General features: G+C 41.8%; 1 protein-coding gene across 2 annotated transcripts in view; it reads left to right on the top strand.

The window, feature by feature from the left end:
- The window catches only part of VWA3A (von Willebrand factor A domain containing 3A), a 598,738-nt gene that overhangs the window by 335,323 nt on the left and 242,555 nt on the right, over positions 1-20,860 (top strand). For both annotated transcript variants that reach the window (XM_085629052.1, XM_085629053.1), the window contains one exon: positions 2,683-2,827. In XM_085629052.1, coding sequence (XP_085485178.1) covers positions 2,683-2,827 — 145 coding nt within the window. The remainder of the gene's footprint in view (positions 1-2,682; positions 2,828-20,860) is intronic.

Here is a 20,860-nt window from a genome sequence, read left to right as displayed (position 1 = left end):
AAGTGCAAAATTACAGAATATATTTGCTAGCACATATTTGTATCTCTGCAATATTTTAATTATAATTGTACAGTGGGTGCAATATTGAGCATGTTGTTCAACAGGGTATCCATGCTAATGGGACCCTTTCATATAGAAAGAGAGATTTCAAGATAGATCCCTATCTCATTTTCTAATGTTAGAGGAATGAGAGAACATGTTTCAGAACCATTTTATATCCTTCTCTTGTTCTGTAAGTGTCACTCTCTATCCCCGTTTTTTGCTGTTCAGTTTGCATCATGAAGGGTAGTCTACCAACAGTTAACGATTTCTTAAGCCAACGCATTGAAACATAACATGTTTTATACCTTGGAGTTCCTATTAATTAAAATATAACCCATTGTAATCATGGTGTGGCTGGGATCTCCGTTGTGGAATAGTCTTTTCTGGGTGTGTTGGTTTAACACGTTAGAGATAATACTGACTTCCTGCTCTTTGTTTACATTGGCGAGGCATTTGTGTAATCATTATCCACATTAGCCTATCATTTTAAAGTTGAGGTGTATAGTTCCATGTCTATCACTAAAGACTAGTGTGGACAGCTCCCATTAAAATATTGTTGAATTTTAGAGTTATATGAGAGGGCTGGTAGATCTCACATGCCTTTTAATTGACAATTTATTTTGAGAAACAATACCCTTTTCCTTCAACCCTTGCCTTATGCTCATCAAGAGTCCTGATGAATGATTTACCATTTGCTATAATACGATGAAAATGCTTGGTGTTGGTGTATCTACAAGTATAACTATTTTTTATCGTAACAGTTGAAACAGGCATCATTTCATTGATGATGCCAAACAAGGCAGAAGCATGTTTTGGATTGCTTGTATCCCCTGTATATAGTATGTAACCTGGTAGTTAATGCCCAGATGCTTATTATCCGGCATGAACAAAATGATTTGCAAATAGTTGGTTCCCTTCTCTATATGCAGTTAGGCTCAGATAAACTAAAGATGATGGAATTTTGGTTTCCCTACCTGAAGAAGTCCATGAGACAGAAATGTGTTGGGCGGCTTAATAGGCATTAGCAGGGAGGCAGTGACTCAGTAGTACTAAAAAGACCAGAATGGAGATGTATTATCATTTTGGTATGGCAGAGCCAAGCTAAAATTCAACATTTTTGACCTAATCTACAAAGTGCTTTTGCAGCAGCCAAAGAAGCACCATTTCTTAAGGTACTAAAGTTAATTTGCGATCCAGTCCAGAAAGGTTTTATTCGGAATGCTTTTTGACCCAACACGTCAACTCCACTTTACTGCATCTTTGTTGAAAAAAGGTGAAGCTCCCTGGGCAACGTTCATGAAAAACACTGTGGGGGCAGAGATATACTCTGCTTCAGATTACACTAACTTTTTCCTTTTTGCAAACATTCCCAGAAATATGTCTAAAAGCTAGGCACATGTTTCTACTTGTACTTCTGAAAATGTCATGTGACATATCCCATGTAGTCCAATTACTGCCTATGTACTTGATGTAGAATTATGCAAAGGGAAAATGGAGACCCCCTTGAAAATATACTCACTTTTTTCCTTTTTCTTCCCAGTGAAAACATGTTTTGCTCATGGAGAAATCCCTTCTACACCCCCACCAAATGTGAGGCTAATCCATTCACCTTCCCAGTCTAGAAGGGTAGTTAGTCGAGACTCTGGATGGAATAAATGTACAAACATATCTAAGGCGGTAAATGGTTTGAGTTTGTGTTTGAGTTTGTCTGAGTTTGTGAATGAGTTTGTGAATACCCACAAAATATACATGTCTGTAAGCATTCCAAAACTTTCCCCGTGGAACGTCCCATTTCAACCCCTTGATCAGCATTTACTACTGCGGATCTCTCCATACTCGCGGGGGAGAAATCTGATGTAGTAATTGCATTTACACCTGCCAGAAATCTTTTTATAAACGTCTTGCAGAATAAATTTATGTATTTATGTCCATAAACATACATTTCTGGCAGAAAATCTCATAGTGAAAATGAACCCCAGTGTCCAACCCTGTGTGACTAAAATACGTGCAAAAAGAGGGAAGGCTTTGTTACTTTCTACGTTACATCCTATTATTTCCTCTGCCTCATGACCCTGGCCATTACCGTCTCCACACTCCTTTTAGTTGTTTCTCTCTCCTTCCTTCATGGTGTTGACAACAAAGTTTTTTCTCTGTGTGACCAGCCAACCCTTGGAAAGCACAATAGTAGCAGTTTGTTGATTTTCAAGCTTAAATTTTGTACTGCTCTGTTCGATTTTTATGCTTACCATTCTTTAAAACGTTTTGGACGTTTGCTGGTACTACAACTAATATTTCGTTCATAGTGACTTATAGAATATTCTTGTGAACTTGACCATTTCTTAGCCAACACTAGATTCGAATTATGTAGTTTTTTGTAATAATACTTTTTTTAAAGCAGATTCTGTTTCGCTTGATTGCTTTTGTACAATTTACCAGGTAGGGCCCAGAGGTGGTGGTCATTCATTCTCTTTTCAATGCCATCAGCCTCATTTCCCCTCACAGAGCAGGTGGCAGCTGTCTGCTCTGTAATATGTGCTTGTGGTATCAATATATTTACTTATGTGGCCTTGTAATTACACAAACTGTGATGTACTAATTCCATGGCTTTCATATGAACATTGTAAGACAATCCTGTTTTAGATGGGTGTTAAGCCTGCAGTGTGAAGGTGGCAGAAATTTCATGGGGGCCTTAAGAAGAGCAGTAGAGGTGAATTTGATTGATAAGGACACCAGTGAATCCCAAGGCCTTTATCTGTTTACAAGTGGTGTTCCAGACCAGGAACCGGTGAGTTACAAAGTGTGTGTATGTACTTGTTTTTTTTTGTTTTTTTGCTGATATTTTAAATAAGTACTCTGGAGGAACACTTGAAGTACAGTGATTAGTTAATATTAATAAAGATATATTACACAGTGTAGAAACCTATCTCTTATTTTTAATTTCAGTCTAGTGGCTATACCAGTAGTTATCTGTAATAAGAAAATGTCACACCTCCTCTACTAGACCCAGTATAGAAACCTGCCTCTACTTTTTTTTTTTAATTGCAGTATAGGTACTACTTTGGTAATCACCCGTAATAAGAAAATTACACACCTACTCTATTTTAATAATTCATTACAGTTGTGACATCTCAATATATCCTGCCAGGGTGAAAAGATTACTAGTGCATCACACCCCTTTCCTCTAACTTGTTTTGTCCTGACAATCTAGATCTTATCTGTTTGTAGTAACTTTTTTATTTATTTTGTTGATATATATATATATATATATATATATATATATATATATATATATATATATATATATATATATATATATATATAGTTTTGGTGCCTGAGTTGCTGTACTGTCCCAACACACAGGTACGAACCTCTTAAATTCTTCAAGAATGTTGAAAGAAAGCCGCTTCAAACAACCGGGGTAACTTCTTAGTTGGATTTATTCAGCCATTGTAATAAAAACAGACAAGTGTCCGCCCTGGACGCGTTTTGATCGACAAAGCGATCTTGATCACCTGACACGCCTGTGACGGATTACCTTATTTAAATTACTTACAACCAATGAAAACCTCTCAACAATTAAGCCCTCATGGAGATTTAAAGCAATACCAGCATTTAAAGTGACACAAAGATTTTGACAGATCACTTTGAATTCAAAATAATTACAAAGTAACATGCGAAGTGTAGCAAAATCTGGTGCCACACATATGAAAGTAAGTATCATAGAACTAAGATGCATAGTGTAAACAAATAATTGCTAGCAAAGAACTCACGTCTAAATCTTGATGTAAGCAGTGACTGATAATTTTTACAAAGTGAACATGTGAACACTGTCCCCCAAATGAATTCAAATACAAATGGATATCTCAAACGAACAATTTTGTATGTACAGCCCTACAAAGGACCCCAGGACATGGATTGTATTGTAACTAAGGCAAGTGCCTAGTAAAACATCACTGCAATTATAACATGACTGAGTTCGCATTACTATTATGAAGGCATATACCCAATATTATCATCGATTACTTGAAATTAGAAAAAATGCATTAATGAGCTAATCCACCCATTTCTCATGTGAGACTATTACCTTAAAATGGCACCCACTATTATTTGCTATGTATTTCTCAAAGCATGTTCATATGCCAGATTATATCAATCACCATAAATGAGAAATGTCTTTGAAAGGATAAATCAAGGTTGATTATATTTTTTATTTTTTTTTTACTTTGGGTGATGCAGCTGGGAACAGTATTTGTGAATTACAAATACTCGATATATAGCAGTTGACATATAGATACGGGCATCAAACGTAGAGGTTTAATCATGTGTACTGTGGCGATATTGGACAATCTCACTACTAGCCAAAATGGCACCAACGCCACACAAACAGTTTGGTAGCTTCAGACAGAAAGGGGGTAAATCCCCATATTACATTGCTTAGGACATTGACAGACCTCCATAAACATCTGGTACCCATAATTGAAAGGTCTTCAAAAACACGTATAGATTTCTTAACACATACTGTATGTCAATAAGTTTTGGAAGTAAGACCTATCATAATGTTTATAGAAAATGGTGTAAGTCCTCACTGGTGTTCAATCCATGCGGTATACGTGTATCCAGCATGAGAATGAACGAGGACTCCAACTGCCTCAATCTTTTCTCCCTGTTGCCTCCCCGAAAATAAGGAGGAACTGCCCCTATTACGGAATAAGTTAGATCTTGTAACCTATTGTTGTGAACTGCTTTGAAATGCCGTGCTACAGGATAATTTTCATCCGAGTTGACAATAGCACGCAGATGTTGAAGAATTCGGTTAAACACCGGAAGCTTGGTGCTGCCAATATACTTCAGTTGGCATGTACACTGCAGTTGATATACAGCGTAGTCAGTTCTACAAGTATAGTGTTCTTTTATACAAATTGGAGAATCACTAAAGGCTGTACAATATTCCGATAGATTCAGACCAAATTTACACGCTCGGCATGACGAGCACTTAAAAAAACCCGGTCTGACCAACCAGTTGGTTTTGGGCATAATCTCAGGGCATGTCTTAACAAGTGCATTCCTCATAGAGGGTGCCCTCCTGAAAGTTATAGCGGGAAGTTTTGGCAACAAGAATCTCAGAGTTAAATCTGTCAAGACAATAGGCCAATGTTTGTAAATAATGTGTCTTATATTTTTTTCTTGTCTACTGAATGTGGTAATAAGGCGGATAGTTTGAGTTGTTTCTGGAGTGGGCTCATCTTGTGTTGAATTAATGAGGCTCTTTTTAGGAATTAAACATGATTCTCGTGGTTGCGAGTTAGCTTTGTTCAAAGCCTTGGTTAAGTCTGAATATACATAACCTCTCATCAAGAATCGTGAAAAAGCCTCTTTCTGACACTTGACTAGATCTAATTCTAGACTACAAATACGTCTTATGCGGAGAAATTCTCCGTATGGGATACTTTGTATTAAATTACGTGGATGGGCACTACTGGCATGTAAGATGGAATTGCCCGCAGTGCCCTTCCTATGCAGTCGAGTTTGAAGATGGTTCTCATGTGTATGTACCTCAACATCCAGAAATTCTACCTTATTTTTATTGATGGAAGCTGTAAAGTGGAGATTCATGGAATTGGTATTGATAGATGAAACAAACTCCTTTGCTTCATCTTCTGTACCCTCCCAAATAACAAATATGTCATCAATGTATCTGCCATAGTATCTCACATGGTCCTCCCAGGCCTGTTTATGGTGCACTTTGAGGACGTGTTCCTCCCACCACCCTACCAACAAACAGGCATAGGTAGGTGAAAAACACGCCCCCATCACAACACCCCTCAATTGTTTATGGGGAATCTTGTTAAACAAAAAGAAGTTGTTGTTCAAACATAGCTCGATCATCTGGTGCAACATGTTATTATGTTCTTTAAAGCCTATATTGCGGCTATTAAGAAAATATTCTACTGCTGTTAATCCTTGCGAATGGTGAATGCATGTATATAGTGATGTGATGTCTAAAGTCATCAAACACCAATCACTATGCCATTCTATTTGGTTGATCTTCATCAGAAAATCACCAGTATCCCTTATGAAGGAAGATAAATTCATCATATGCGGTTGAAGGAAATAGTCCACATATCTGGAAATGGCCTCTAATATGTTGTTTCTTGCAGATATTATTGGTCTAGCCGCAACAGGAGATATCCCCTTGTGTACTTTAGGGATAAAGTACATTACCGGAGTTGTAGGGAAATCATTTTTTAAAAAGAGAAATTCCTTTTTAGTATTCAGCCCCTGTCGTTTCCAAGTTAGTAGATTCTTTGTAACAGTTTCCTTTATTCAAATCCAATTTACTAGCTTTCGCATAACAATTGGTATCTGATAAGTGTCGGTCAGCTTCCCTCAAATAATCCACCCTTGGCCATAAGACAATGTTGCCTCCCTTATCGGCATTCATCACAACAACATCATGTTTGCTTTTCAATTTATTGATCAAGGCCCAGTACTTTTTTGTCTGATAAGTACATTTAGTGTGTCCATGAAGGACCGATGTTTGTAAATTCTTCAAATCGTTGATGACCATATCACTGAAAATGTCCACACTGTCTTTGGGCATCAATGGATAAAAAGTAGATTGGGGACCAAAGGGACTAGCAGCCGCCATGTCCGTATTGACTCCCAATTCAAAGGATTCATCCAAGTTACCATCTTGTCCTGTATTAGTATTGCCGGCAAGAGATTGCACAACCCCCAGTATCGAAATATCAGCCACTGTCAAATTCGATGAATTAGAAATATTACCACTGTTAATTGCAGATGGTTTACTGAGTTGGAAATGCTTGCGAAGTTTGATCTTACGGATAAACTTATAGATATATATATATATATCCAAAAAGGCTCACGAACTCCCGCAACTTCCAAGTGGCGATGAAGGAGAGACAGACCCAACGGTGTCAGGCAAGATGTTTTTATTCGACCTGTTCCTCACAAAACGAAGACGCGTTTCGGGCGCTACAGAAGCCCTTCTCCACATGCGGAGCAACGTCGCCATGATTGTTTTAAATGTTTGCTTAGTGCACACCCACCAACAGAGTTCCGTGTCACATGGCAATAGGCAGTGAAAACAGACTTAGTTTCGGAACTGCAAAGAGATTCTTATATATAAACAAGAAATTGCATACTCTTATTTTTTCTAATTAACAAAGATATGCGAGACATGTATCTTAAATCCTAGTATTATGGATTTTTTTTTTCATTCAACATGTTATATAGCTGTATAAATACATTTAAATACATTTAAAATATCACCGTTCATAGCAAACTATCTATACAATACAGCCCCTAGCAGAGGCAACTGCCCCTTGACCTAGATAATGCTATTATCATTGGTCCAAATACCAGAATTTATTGAAATTCATATGGTGGCATAAATAATAAAGTTTGTCATGAAGAAATGAACATGTAAACAATGCATTTAATATACTCTACAGGATACATTCTTATTGTTATTTGTATGTCTCACTGGTCTCATATGATAAAAAAGGATTAATATCATAAGTTCCCACTATTATTATGTTATCACTAAAACCTAATGACCATGATTGTTTTTTATAAAAAGAGATAGTAAAGTGCATGAGTGTACAGCAGCAAAAAACATGGCGTGCAAAATAGTGCTAAAGTGCGAATTATTAAAGTGCGTTCTAAAGTAGTACTTAGTATAATATAGGTAGGCTGTCCGGAATATGCCCGAGAGTACCCTACCGGACGAAAATCAGCGGACCCGGTTTAAACCGAGTGTCACTGATTTTGATTTTCATTGTTGTTGCGCGTTTTGGCCACTTGATGGAGCCAAAGTGTACCCATGCATTGCCTGCAGACATGGAATAATTTCTTGCGCCCCTGAACCTGCTCTGCATCACAGATGAACAACGAGCCGAGCCGCTCACATTATTTGAAGTACGTGCTTCCATCTGTTCACTCGCCACGGGCAAGGCACCCGGACCGGACGCTTATCCGGCCGAATATTATAAAGCCAAAACCACAAAAAGACACAGAACTGATCGGTTCGCCAACCACGAGCCACTGCTGCAGGAACGGCGAAATGCTTTGACAGTCATGGGGAATGGTGAAACAATGGAGATGCAGAGGCCTCTTCTGAACTTTTGCGGAGTGATGACAACTCGCAAACTGTGTGGCCGCACCCCGAAGACATACAGTCACTCCCAGTTGTAACACCTCAAACCACGGACGATCTAATGTGGCGGTACAGCGTAAACTGTGACTATGCAAGTATAAGTACACTGCAATACCTGGTCTTTTTCTCTTCTCTCATTTTTCTTTTTTGTAATGTACGTGGCCCTCCAGGCAGTCCGCGCTTGCGCTGTTCTAATGTGCTGCTTACAGCATGGTCTGCAGCCAGACTGGTGCAGAAAAGTGAGTGCCCAACCTACACCACACTGCTATGTGGCGCAAACCTTCACACGCGCACAGCGGGCCCGAACTTGCCTATTACATTCATTGCAGGATCTAACCTGCCTCACCGCCTAGAAAGTCCAACAAAGCGAACGCGACCTGCCGTAGGGCATGGTTGTTCGTTTGGACAGACGCACGTTGTTGCTCCGCTCTCTCCAAGTGGAGCCGTCAGAAGCTTGCTCCCGCAATCCCCGTTCGAGTTACGTCACCCGCGCACTCGCTGGTACCACAGATGCATCTGGCACTCACCACAACTATAGTGCTCACACCTCTCGCTAAAGTTTGCACGCTCCCGCAGTTTTCTATTTCTTGTTTTGCACCTACACAGCATACGATGCGTTATCATCTCATGCCTCACGTGACACATAGTCCCCATGCCACACCGCCTTCACAACACACCGCATGCCTCACACTAACGTAACAACCTGGATTGTCAGGGGCATCCATACGCCAGGGCGCAGATATGCGATATATGCATACTTGAAGCGTCACATCGCACATGTAGCGTTTCTTCAGGAAACGCACATTTCCCAGCTGGAAATCCGTAAGTTAGGATGGACAGTAGTTGTAAAAGTAATCCAGTCCAACCTCAATCTGCAGAAGCATTTCGTTTATCCTAGCATGCGTGTACTAGTTTAGCATGCACAGTGGAACCTGTGGGGCACATAAAGACGGGGACCTTCAGCAAAGATAAAACACGACGCGTTGACTTACATTTGGGGGCCCACTGACACTATTTATCACTGTACTCAGAAAGTGCAGGGAGCTTTCCAGCTTCCAGGGAACAGTACAGTAATTCACAGCAGAGCACATCAGTGTTCCATTCCATAACGGAGGTCTTATCTGTAAATCAACGCAGAAAATGCAATATATGCGCAGTCAGCCATTCCTTTGAAAGACACCAAATGAAGTGCCAAACAGCGCTTCGCACACACAACACGTGTGTGGGCACTATATCGATGATACAATGCAATGCAACACAAGCTGAGCTGGAGAGGGGCAGCGACTCTGGAACACAGACGGTAACTTCCAAATTGCTGAGTGACCAATTCACGCTTTCATTAAAAACAAGCATTTGTAATGCAATAGGCTTTGTCATTTACAATGCGAATAGCTTAAACTCGCATAAATGCGAGACCTATTGCATTGTAAATGCTTGTTAAATCTGAGCTGCAGAATCAAAGGACAATGGAAAGTATTTCATGAATGTATTAAGCTTCTGAAATGTAGAGCAGTATACATTTTCTGAAGAAAAATGGCAAAAGCAATAATAAAAGCAAAGCGTTCCATAAAAACCGGTAAAACACTGTTTCAGTTGTTTTTTGTGGCGCGAAAAGGAGTAACCACTGAAAAGCACAGTTTTTTTGAGGTATTGAAATCACTGGAAAACACTGAAAAAACACCACCAGAATTCCCCCAAAATAGAAACTGAAAACAAGAAAGCCTAAATATAGGCAAATGTAAGTATATTGTTAACAGTAAAAAACTTTTTATCCTAGTAGATACTGTTAAAATCATATAAATATTTTGCTAAAAAAAACCTTGCACTAAAATATATCACTATAAAATTGATTGATGCAACGGGTAAGATGGTTACAAAATCATTACATCATGTTCAAGGGATATCTGCCTTCGAACATCTATTGCAAGCTAGAATTATTAAAGGTTCATTCAGTTGTTATGTATCATGACGCCACATGATAGAAGCATCTAAGTAAAATATGTGTTGTTACTAATCATTAGAGAAAGTTGTGCATGTCTTCAGTGTTATTCAAACCATTGGGCTGCTTGCTATCAAATTCTATGATCATTTTGGTCTCCAGCTGTCTTAGTTGACATTCCCTATTACCTCCTCGCCAAGGTTTGGGGATAGCATTAATGACAAAGTATTTGAGGCAATTCACATCTTTATCATGTATTCTTTTAAAATGCCTCGCTACTGGATATGCGGGATCACTATGTAAGATAGCTCGTAGGTGTTGCAGAATTCTGACATGCACCTGTAGCTTAGTACTACCGATATAATTAAGACCACAGGTGCATGTCAGAACATAAACCGCAAAATCGGTTCTGCAATTAAAGCTACCGACAATGGCTATTTCTTTTTCACTGAACGGAGTCACATAGTGGGTTTTGTCAATACCAAACTTGCAAGCCCTGCAAGATGAACACTTTCTAAAGCCCTGAGCTGGCCTCAGCCATGTAGCTGTTTTTCTTATCTCAGGGCAACTTTTGTCAAGAACGGTGCCCATGGATTTCGCTCTCCTAAAAGTGATCGAGGGATTTTCAGGTAATCTAGTACGTAATACCCCATCAGTGAGGACAATGGGCCAGTTCTTTTTAATTATAGATCTTATTTTCCTTTCCTCATTGCTATAGGTTGTAATTAATCTAGGGCTAACATTTTCTCTGCATGGAAACATTTTATCACTAGTTGAATCATGTGTAACACTCTCGTCACTGTTGAAAAGGCTGATTCTAGGTCTAATGCTTGCCTTTCTCATGGCTTCATCTAGAATGTTATCATTGTACCCTCTTGCTCTGAGTCTGTTCATAGTATAATGCAAGCACTCAATAAAATCAGATTCTAGACTGCAAATACGTTTCAGCCTTAAAATTTCCCCATAGGGTATGCTCGCAATCAGGTGTTTTGGATGGGCACTACTTGCGTGAAGCGTGACATTTCCAGATGTAGGCTTTCTAAACAGAGTTGTTTCAAATTTGCCTTTTCTAATATAGGCTTTGACGTCCAAAAATTCAATGTTTGACTTATCAATGTGTGATGTGACGTTAAGGATCATCAAATTGGTATTAATCGCTTCAATGAATTATTTACTTGATAATACAATTTTTTGATGTCTTCAGTAACCACATCATGGAAGACATCCACAGCATCTTTAGGCATGAGTGGGACAAAGCAAGATTTAGGTTTGAAAGAGCTGCTCCCAGCCCCTTTCTGGACCAAGTTGATTTTTTGCAGTCTTGCTTGTGTAGCCACATCTATTTCGGGAAGTAAGGGCTGAGATTCGGTTTGTTCATTTAGGTCATGCAAAATTAATAAGGTAGGGATATCAGAAACCGAAAGCTTTTGGCCTTCGCATTCGTCGCTATCCAAAGATGTAATTATCTTGTTTTTATCAGTTTTGATAGAAAAAACCTTTTTGAGTTTGAGTTTCCTGATGAAACAGTATACATCAATCCTGGTGCTTGCGTAGTTGAAGGTCTGTCCTGGGCAATAATTCAAACCAAGCGCTAGCAGTTGTTCTTCAGCTTTTGTTAATACTACAGATGATAGGTTGATTATAGTGTTGTCTTTCTTCAGCGTTTCTTCTGCCATTGTGGTTTTTTCTTTTGATTTTTGTTTACACTTTTTTCTCCTGCCTTCTTGCGTTTTTTCTCTTTCGATTGGCCTCCTTTGTTGCCTCGGCCTCAGGGTCTGTAATCTCTCTTCTTCTAAAAAATCCAATTCTTGCCCAACACTGAGTTGAGTTTTCTGTATATGTAAGCTTTCAACTTCTACGCTAGAGTTACGATATTGTATCAACACTCGAGATTTCATCATTTGCATCTGCATTTGGAGTTACTTTTATCACACTGCTCTTTGTTTTCCACTGTATTGTTGTCTTCTAGCGTTATCAAATTTGCGCACGAAAGTGAAAATCTGCCCATTGTCATAATCTGCCTGATCGCGCGCAAATTGATGTGCTTTTCTAAGTTTCATCTTTTCTTCATGCTTGTGCAATCTTTCTTCGATAGTTTCCCGGGTTTGCTTGATATAATCAGTCATTTCTAGTTTATTAATGTTATAATCTTAATGTCTTAGAGTGAGTTGGTACGTTCCAACACCCCTTTCCCCAACCAGTATATGGTATGACCCTAGGGAGCTCACCTTAGAATGTTCAGGTGAGTTCCATCTATTGTGAGAGCGGATGGTCATGAATAAAGACGAAGAACTTCTACTGGTGTGTGCATCAGTTTTATTACAACACTGGCGACGAACTGCGAAGGGGGCAGCTGGCCATCTCCCCTCTGTATATTCTTTCAAGGCAGACTACTTGGTGAAGTACTCATCGTGTTCAATTTAATGAGAAGTGCACACGTAGGAAAGTACGGCGCAGAGGAGGGCAAGCACTGTAAAGAACATCACGCTATCTAACAACTCGTAGCATATGGGAAGGAGTTGGTAGAAATGGACTAACAGCTGCCCAGAGGCGTGATACCGGTGAAGGTGATCTTGTGCCTGGCCATCCTGTGGACTACGCGGCGTGTGTGCTAGAGTTTTAGAGGTGCCCTGTGGATCCCCGATGTATGACGGATGTATTCACAAAGGAAACACTTACTTGATCAGCGCAGATCCTGTCGTGAGGCACGTGTGTGTGGCAGTGCTGAGGCAGACACTTGCGTTTTGGAGCGCCCCAGGGGGAAGGATCTCTGAGGGACGAGCGAAGATTCTGTCGTGAGGCACGCGTGGTGGTGGCAGTGCTGAGGCAGACACCTGCGTTGCAGCGCACCGTGAGGAAGGTTCGCGGAGGGACGAGCGTCGATACGGCTGATCGCAGCATCAGGGACAGTGCTGTGGTTTTCGCTGAGGTGACTTCCCTCACATCGGACAGATCTTGGGTGTGACGGCGGGTGGAGCAGCGGGCTGCGGAGGCGGCTTCGTGTGGCAGTGCTGAGGCAGACACCTGCGTTGCAGCGCTTCGTGAGGAAGGTTCGCGGAGGGACGAGCGTTGATACAGCTGATCGTGTGACGGCGTGTGGAGCAGCGAGCTACGGAGGCAGCCTCGTCCCAGAGTTTCCTTAGCAAGCGGACGTCCTGTGAGGTAACATCCTCCCTGAGGAGCCGGCGCGCCAGCCGCTGAGGACCGGTCTTTGACAAGAACCTGTCAGTGTTTGCCGGAGCTCCAGCCGCTTTGAGCTGTTCGTTCCTTTTTACAAGGGGTTTCCTCGAATTAAGGTCTAAAAGGTTCAAGAGGCGCTGGAGATTGTGCCAGGCTTCAAAATATCGATCCTGTCCTGCATCGTGACTGGGGTGAGTGTTAGTTAATCTGTATCAGAGGGCATAGCGTTCATGCCAGTGCTTATTAGAGACTCTGGTATCTAGAGCAGTAGGAGGGAAAGCTGTCAGTGCGCAGGTGGTGGCCACCCTTAGGCATTCTTAGAAGCTGTAGGGACACCCACCCCGCTTTTATCTGGTCCAGCACCATATCTGTGGTCGGGGGTTAGCTATTTAGTCACCATGGGAACACCTGGCATGAGTCAACCCCCGTCCTTCTTGAATGACTGTGGGGATCCAGAGATTCACTGGAAGGATTGGGCCAAGCTGTTCGAATCATACCTAATTGCCATGGGAGGTGAAAGATTTTCAGCCTTGAGGAAACAGCATATTCTACTGCATAATTTGGGCGTACATGGTCGCAAAGTTTACGAAACCCTTCCGGAACCTGAGTTGGAGGATGATGAGGGCATTGATGTTTTTGATGTGACATTGATGAAGCTGGAGTCACACTTTGGGGATAAAGTCAACGTGGTGTTGGAAAGACACAAATTTTTCACCAGAGTTCAAGGGAAGTGCGAGTCGATCAGTATCTACATTGCAGCTCTAAGGGGCCTAACGCAGTTGTGCGAGTTTGGGGATTTGAATGATTCTCTCATACGCGACCAACTGGTTAGATGCACAAACAATAGCAGGATTCAAGAAAAACTGTTAGCTAAAAATCCCACTTTGAAAGATGCAGTGGTGATCGCGCAATCTGTGGAACATACTGCGAAATGTGTAAAAGAAATGAAAGTTAGAGAAGATGTAGTAGCACAGGTACAGGTAGAGGAGCAGAGTAAAGATGTTTTCAAAGTGTCCGATAAATGGAGCACGAAGGAGGTTCAAGCCACAAAAGCTAGTAGAGAGGGGCATATTGCAAAGTGTTATAGATGTGGTAGCAGTAACCATCTTGCCAATAACCCTGTGTGCACTGCCAGAAGTGTCATGTGTAAGAAATGTAACAGGAGAGGACATCTAGCTAGAGTGTGCAGAGAAGGGATTAATAACACTGTGAGCGTGGTTAGTGGTGGTGAGAAATCTCATGCTAAGTATGTTTTCCAAGTGAGGAGCACGGCGGTGGGGGGAAAACAGAATTACCCTAAATGTATTGTGATGTTCAATAACAAACCGCTGGAAGTGTATGCGGATTCCTGTTCCCCTTTCACGTTAGTGAATGTGCATGATTTCGAAGAGTCATTGGGTGGTTCCAGAGAGATTTTAGAGACCCCCGATATCAAACCTGAAGGGTACACGAGAGATCCCATTCCCCTGGTGGGCATGTTGAACAGAAACATTGATTTCAAAGGGAGGACCACAAAGGGGAGTGTGTACATTGTTGAGCATGGTGCCAATCTTCTGGGGTGGCAGCACCAAAGAGAATTAGGTATCAGGTTAGATCCCAACAGAGAGAATCAGGTGATTATGGTTGACAGAGCTAGCGATGAAAGAGGTCTACAGATGAGGTTCCCCAAACTTTTCACTGAGGAATTGGGTAAACTACGTGAGTTCCAGCACAAAATTAAAATCAGACTTGGAGCCAAACCTGTGGTACACAAGACACGGTCAGTACCTTTCCATTTGAGAGAGACACTCAAAGAAGAGTTAGATAAGCTGTGTGAAATAGGGGTCATACAACCCGTCGAGGCTACTGAGTGGCTTGCGCCCTTAGTCTTAGCATCTACGGGTAATGGGAAAGGCATTCGCCTATGTGTGGATCTACGCTCCTTAAATGAGAATATTTGGGTGGAGAGATTCCCTCTCCCCAATATAAATGAGATGATAAGCACCATGGGCAAGGCATGTTACTTTTCAGTTATTGATCTGTCTAGGGCTTATCACCAAGTAGAGCTGCATCCCGAGTCGAGACCGTTGACGGCGTTCACGTCGCCGTTTGGGGCGTTTATGTTTGTGAGAATGCCTTTCGGTCTCGCCTCAGCAGCCTCAGTATTTCAGAAAATAATGCAGCAGGTACTAAGAGGGGTCAAGAACACACTCTGCTTCCAAGACGACATCCTGATGTACGGGGAGACGGAGGAAGCACATGATGCCACCCTTCATGCAGTGTATCACAGATTAAGTGATGCAGGGTTAACAGTACAACTGGACAAGTGTAGGAAAAAGGTAAAATCCGTGGACTACCTGGGGCACACCATTACCAAAGAGGGGTTCAGACCCAAGCATAGTCTAATCCAAGCCGTCTGTGAGGCCCCACACCCAACTAATAAGGAGGAGCTCAAATCATTTTTGGGTTTAGTGGAGTACATGTCCAAATTTGTCAGGACTTTTGCTGATTTATGTGTGGGCCTACGTGAGCTCCTGAAGAAGAACACAGCATTTGTGTGGGATCAAGAACACAGTAGGATGGTTGAGGTGATAAAAAAGTGCATATTGGATTCACCAGCATTGGGGTCTTTTGATCCCAAAAAGAGAACCATTTTAACCACGGACGTCTCCAACAAAGGGTTGGGGGCCATGTTGTCCCAAAAAGGTGACGGGGAAGAAATAGTGATAGCGTTTGCATCACGCACCTTGTGTGAGTCAGAACGCAATTACTCGGTCATCGAGAGGGAGGCGTTAGCATGTTTCTGGGCAGTACATCATTTCAAATTCTTTTTGTGGGGTACCAAGTTTACCATTCATACAGACCACAAACCCCTTACATTCATGTTTTCGCCGAAACAAGCACAAAATATGTCCCCTAGGATAAGTAAGTGGGTGCTAGGGCTGGAAAACTTTTGTTTCAAAATGGAGTACTTACCGGGGCCAGAAAACGTGATTGCAGATTGTTTGTCGAGGTTACCCATCAAAGGCAATCACAGTGAGGAAGTGTTAGACGTACCCATTTGCGCGGTGCATCTTCCCTCGCTAACTGATGCAGAATGGAACAAGGGCATGGAGGAAGACAAGGCCATGGGTATGTTAAAAGAACTCAGGTGAGTATCCCACTTGGGCGTTATTTGGACTTCCAATCCCAGAATTCTTTGCGTAGATACTCACCTGAGTTTGATGCATAAATAAAGGGTGTACATTGGAGAGTCATGTGGTGGCGTTTCTGCGCAGCAGCATTAACCTCTGAGGAAGGGCGGAGCCCGAAACATGTCAGGTCGCTGCAGGCATGGGGCACGCCTGCGACCTTCCCTGACCCTATAGACGCCGATTGGGAGTGCACCTCGCCTTGTGGGGCAACTTGTGAACCTTTATGTAATTACGGCCGGCCCGGCCGTGGGGAGCACCGCCGCAAATCAAGCGGCTCCGCAGCTGTTCTGTTGGATAGCGCGGCAGAACAAACTGGTGAGAGGCTGAATGGGGGAAGGTGTTGGCGGTGTGCCCGTGATGATTTTACTTTATTTTGCTCAGGAATTCTGCCAACCCACTTGGGCGTTATTTGGACTTCCAATCCCAGAATTCTTTGCGTAGATACTCACCTGAGTTTGATGCATAAATAAAGGGTGTACATTGGAGAGTCATGTGGTGGTGTTTCTGCGCAGCAGCATTAACCTCTGAGGAAGGGCGGAGCCCGAAACATGTCAGGTCGCTGCAGGCATGGGGCACGCCTGCGACCTTCCCTGACCCTATAGATGCCGATTGGGAGTGCACCTCGCATTGTGGGGCAACTTGTGAACCTTTATATATATATATATATATATATATATATATATATATATATATATATATATATATATATATATATATATATATATATATATATATATATATATATATATATATATATATATATATATATATATATATATATATATATACATCAAAAAAATATATATATTCCAAAGCACCAAGTGCCTTCAATTATGACTAACATTACTCTGGTTAGGAGTATGATGGTTGCAGGAAATTACAAACTGCTTATTGTGCTTATTTTCACAGTAGAGATTTCACAATTTTATGCATTATCTACAACCATAATATCTCTTAGATTAGCAGTAGGAAGCTGTTATAAAGCCCCTGTAGGTATATATATTTTTGAATTTTGTAATTATTGTTTGGAAAACATAAGCCTGGCTATACAGCTAAAAGCTTAAGCTGTGTCTAGGCCAGAAGTATAGAAGCATTTTCATGAAAGGCAGTGGATAGGAACCTGACAATACTCAGGGCAATGGGGAGCATGAAAAAAATGGAAACCTGAACATTACACCGGATTAGCTGATTATGTGGCTGGTAAATCAGCTATGAACTTTGGTAATATGGATATGTTTAATAGCAGAATGTTTTTGAACACGGAAGTAGAAGTTTTGTTGGGCGAACCATGATTCAACTGAATTTCAATAGGAAAGGCATACTCAGCAGGGGGAGACGGAGAGAGAACTAACAACCTGGAGAGTTCTCACCGAATGGGCGACTGTCTCTGACTCTCACTATGCCAAGCATCAGCCAAAATTGTAACCGGTGCAACTTATGAAGCAGGGATTTCGGTTTAGGAATTAAATGTTATAAGGATAACAAGCCTTGTCAGAGCCTAATTACAAGTATGGCGGTCCTGGGACAGCAATACTCGCAGTGGTGGTCTGACCACAGCGCTTCGACCGCCGTATTCCGAATGCGCTGGTCGGACTGCAACCAGCCCACTACAACACTGCCGATGCCGACAGGATCCTGCAGTGACTGCGGTGTGTAAAGTGGGGAGGAATGGAGGCGGTGCCGATCTGGGCACCGTCATCTATATTACGAGTTGCCCTTCTGCAAGCCTTTTCATGGCGGTGATGCCGCCATGAAAAGGTTGGCAGAAGGTCAAGGAGGAGCCCCCAACATGGCCCCCGGGTAAGTCTGCCCATGGGGTGGGTGCGGGGGGCACATGTTGTTCCCTCCTACAATTGCACTTTCGTGGGTTCACTGTGTGGCATGCGCAATATGGGGCATGCCACACAGGGCACTTACTTGAAGCAGGCTCTTTCACTGCGGCAGTATCTTGTATAGGCTCTTCTATGAGCCTAACATTCTCGCCGCCATGACACCACCGCAGCACCGCCTGCCCTGGATTAAACTCGTAATCCAGCGGGTGGGTGCACCACAGGCTTGGCGGTCTTCCTGGGACCGCGGCGGTAGCGGTACCAGATGAGGACTGCCAAACTAGTAATAAGGCCTTAAACGTCCACTTTGCTTTTGAAAGGCAAGCCCTACTGGCTTTGACAGCATTTGCTTATAAAAGCAAAGAATCAGAAGCTCCTAATCATGCAGTCACCTAGATTTAAAGAATGCTATTCTTGTTTTTGTATTGTTATTTTTTAATATATCAGTTTACAGTTCCTAATAGTATTCTGAACAGCCGAGGTGCCAACTAATTCAATATCTCACACCTACATAAATTGTCTATTTTATTTATATTGTTTTCTAACCATTTCATCATTGTTATGCTATGCATTATTTTTATTGTGTCACTACGGCAATTAAGTCCCTTCCGTGCACAGATAATAACTTGTGTTTTAGGCGTTACCTTAAGTATTTTAAAGTACAACAGGTACTTTATGGAGCTAGTTGATGCAAGCTTCATAGCACTGTTTGTATCCCAGTCCAAATCACAAAATTGCTTTGAGGTAGTTTTTCACATACAGTTTTACTCGTCGGCTATTGCAGAAGATCTAATTTTTTTACTGACTGGTCAGCGCACATGTAATTTTTCCTCTTGGTAGTGTTGCAGTTGTGGAAAACATGCACCAGTGCTAACAATGTAATTCTGAAACGTTATACAAAATTGAACTGATGGTCTATTATCAGGGTCACTGGAATTATGCAGCAGGAGAGGGCCAATTTATGCGAAAGGTTTTGGTAAATTATGTGGCAAGAATAGGCTAATTATACAGCATATTGCAGCACATTTTATAATAGTATTACTTCAATATTTTGTCATTCTTACACTTGTTAACACTGGCTGGGCATTGGGGCACCTCATTAGTACCAGTTTAATACCCAAATATAGCAATAAGACACAGAAAGGTAACCAATCAACCTTTGCAAAAGGCCTTCCACTGTGCGGTAACAGGTGCTTTGCATTTTAAGTAACTTTTGAACCTTTTCAGCTGGTAGCAATTTTTGTTGTTGTTAAAATCTGCAGATTATGCAACAGATGATGGATTGTGTGGTAAATGCGGCAAATCTTTAATTATGCTACAATCACATAATTCCAGTGGCCCTGTCTATAATCTATCTAATCCCACCCCCAGCAGAAGTGTTGCTCAACTCAGTGGTACTCATTCTATTGCCCTAGAAAAAATGAAACTTACTCCAGTATTGGAACTTTTATAGATTCACATGCTTGAATCATTCCCCGTCGTTGAGATGGGAGTCCCCGGTATTAAAAAATAGCAATGCAAAGTTATTACAAACCAGAAACCAGGCCTAGGCCCATTCCAGTTTTGTAACATATCCACCTCTTATTGTAAAAGAGACCAAATAAAATCAACAACCAATCAGATCAGCCGTACCCTCTAGAACCCTCCTGAGAGAACCTCAGACCTTCAGATTTTCTACCGCACGTTGTGCTAGGGAGTCTCCACTGAGCTCTGCTCAGTTATCCTTTATTCTACTACTCTTGAGAGAATTTTTCTACTTTATATTTTCCAGACTACTCTACAATCTTGGTCTGTTCTCTATTCATCATGTCAGACAAGGAGAAAAAAGGCCTTTTTAGAGCTTGTGCCACATGCTCTAAAAAGAGGCTTTATATGGATGACCCTCATAAGGATTGAATATACTGCTTGTATCCTGACCACAAAGCCAAGGATTGCAAGGTATGTTGTACCTTTTCAACTAAAACCTTGAGGGATCGTGAGGGACGTCTCCTTACCTGGCTCCAGAAGTTGAAATCCAGGAGAGAACCGGTCTCTAGTGACGACAGTGATGAGGCCTCATCTGCTTCATCTTCTAGAAGATCTGAAAAAAGGGGAAGATCTGACCCTACTTCTTTAGAGGAGCGCCCTCAAAAAGCCTCTAAAAAGACCTCTCATGGGTCTGACAGGCTCAGTCCAACTAAATCTCTTCACATAGGTGAAAAGGAGAGGAAAGGACTTAAAACAGGAGTAAGTGGAATTTGAAAGTCGAGCTCTGTTCCTCCTTCTTCCCCTACTGAAGGAAGAAAAATGTTCAAGAAACCCTCCTCTGTTCCTCTTGAGGAAAAACAGGCAAAGAAATTACCACCGTCGACGAAGCAGTCGACGACACCGTCGAAGAAGAAACCGTCATCGACATCATCGACACGGAGTGTCAAGGGCCAGTCTCTTCAACTTAGAACAGGTCCATCGATGGGATCGTCGTTGAGAGCTTCTCTAGCATCGATGACTACGGTTCCGCCTCCATCGACGACGGAGGCTA

The sequence above is a fragment of the Triturus cristatus genome, chromosome 10 (assembly GCF_964204655.1).
Source record: "Triturus cristatus chromosome 10, aTriCri1.1, whole genome shotgun sequence".
NCBI lineage: Eukaryota > Metazoa > Chordata > Amphibia > Caudata > Salamandridae > Triturus > Triturus cristatus.
This window is presented reverse-complemented; position numbering and strand designations above follow the sequence as displayed.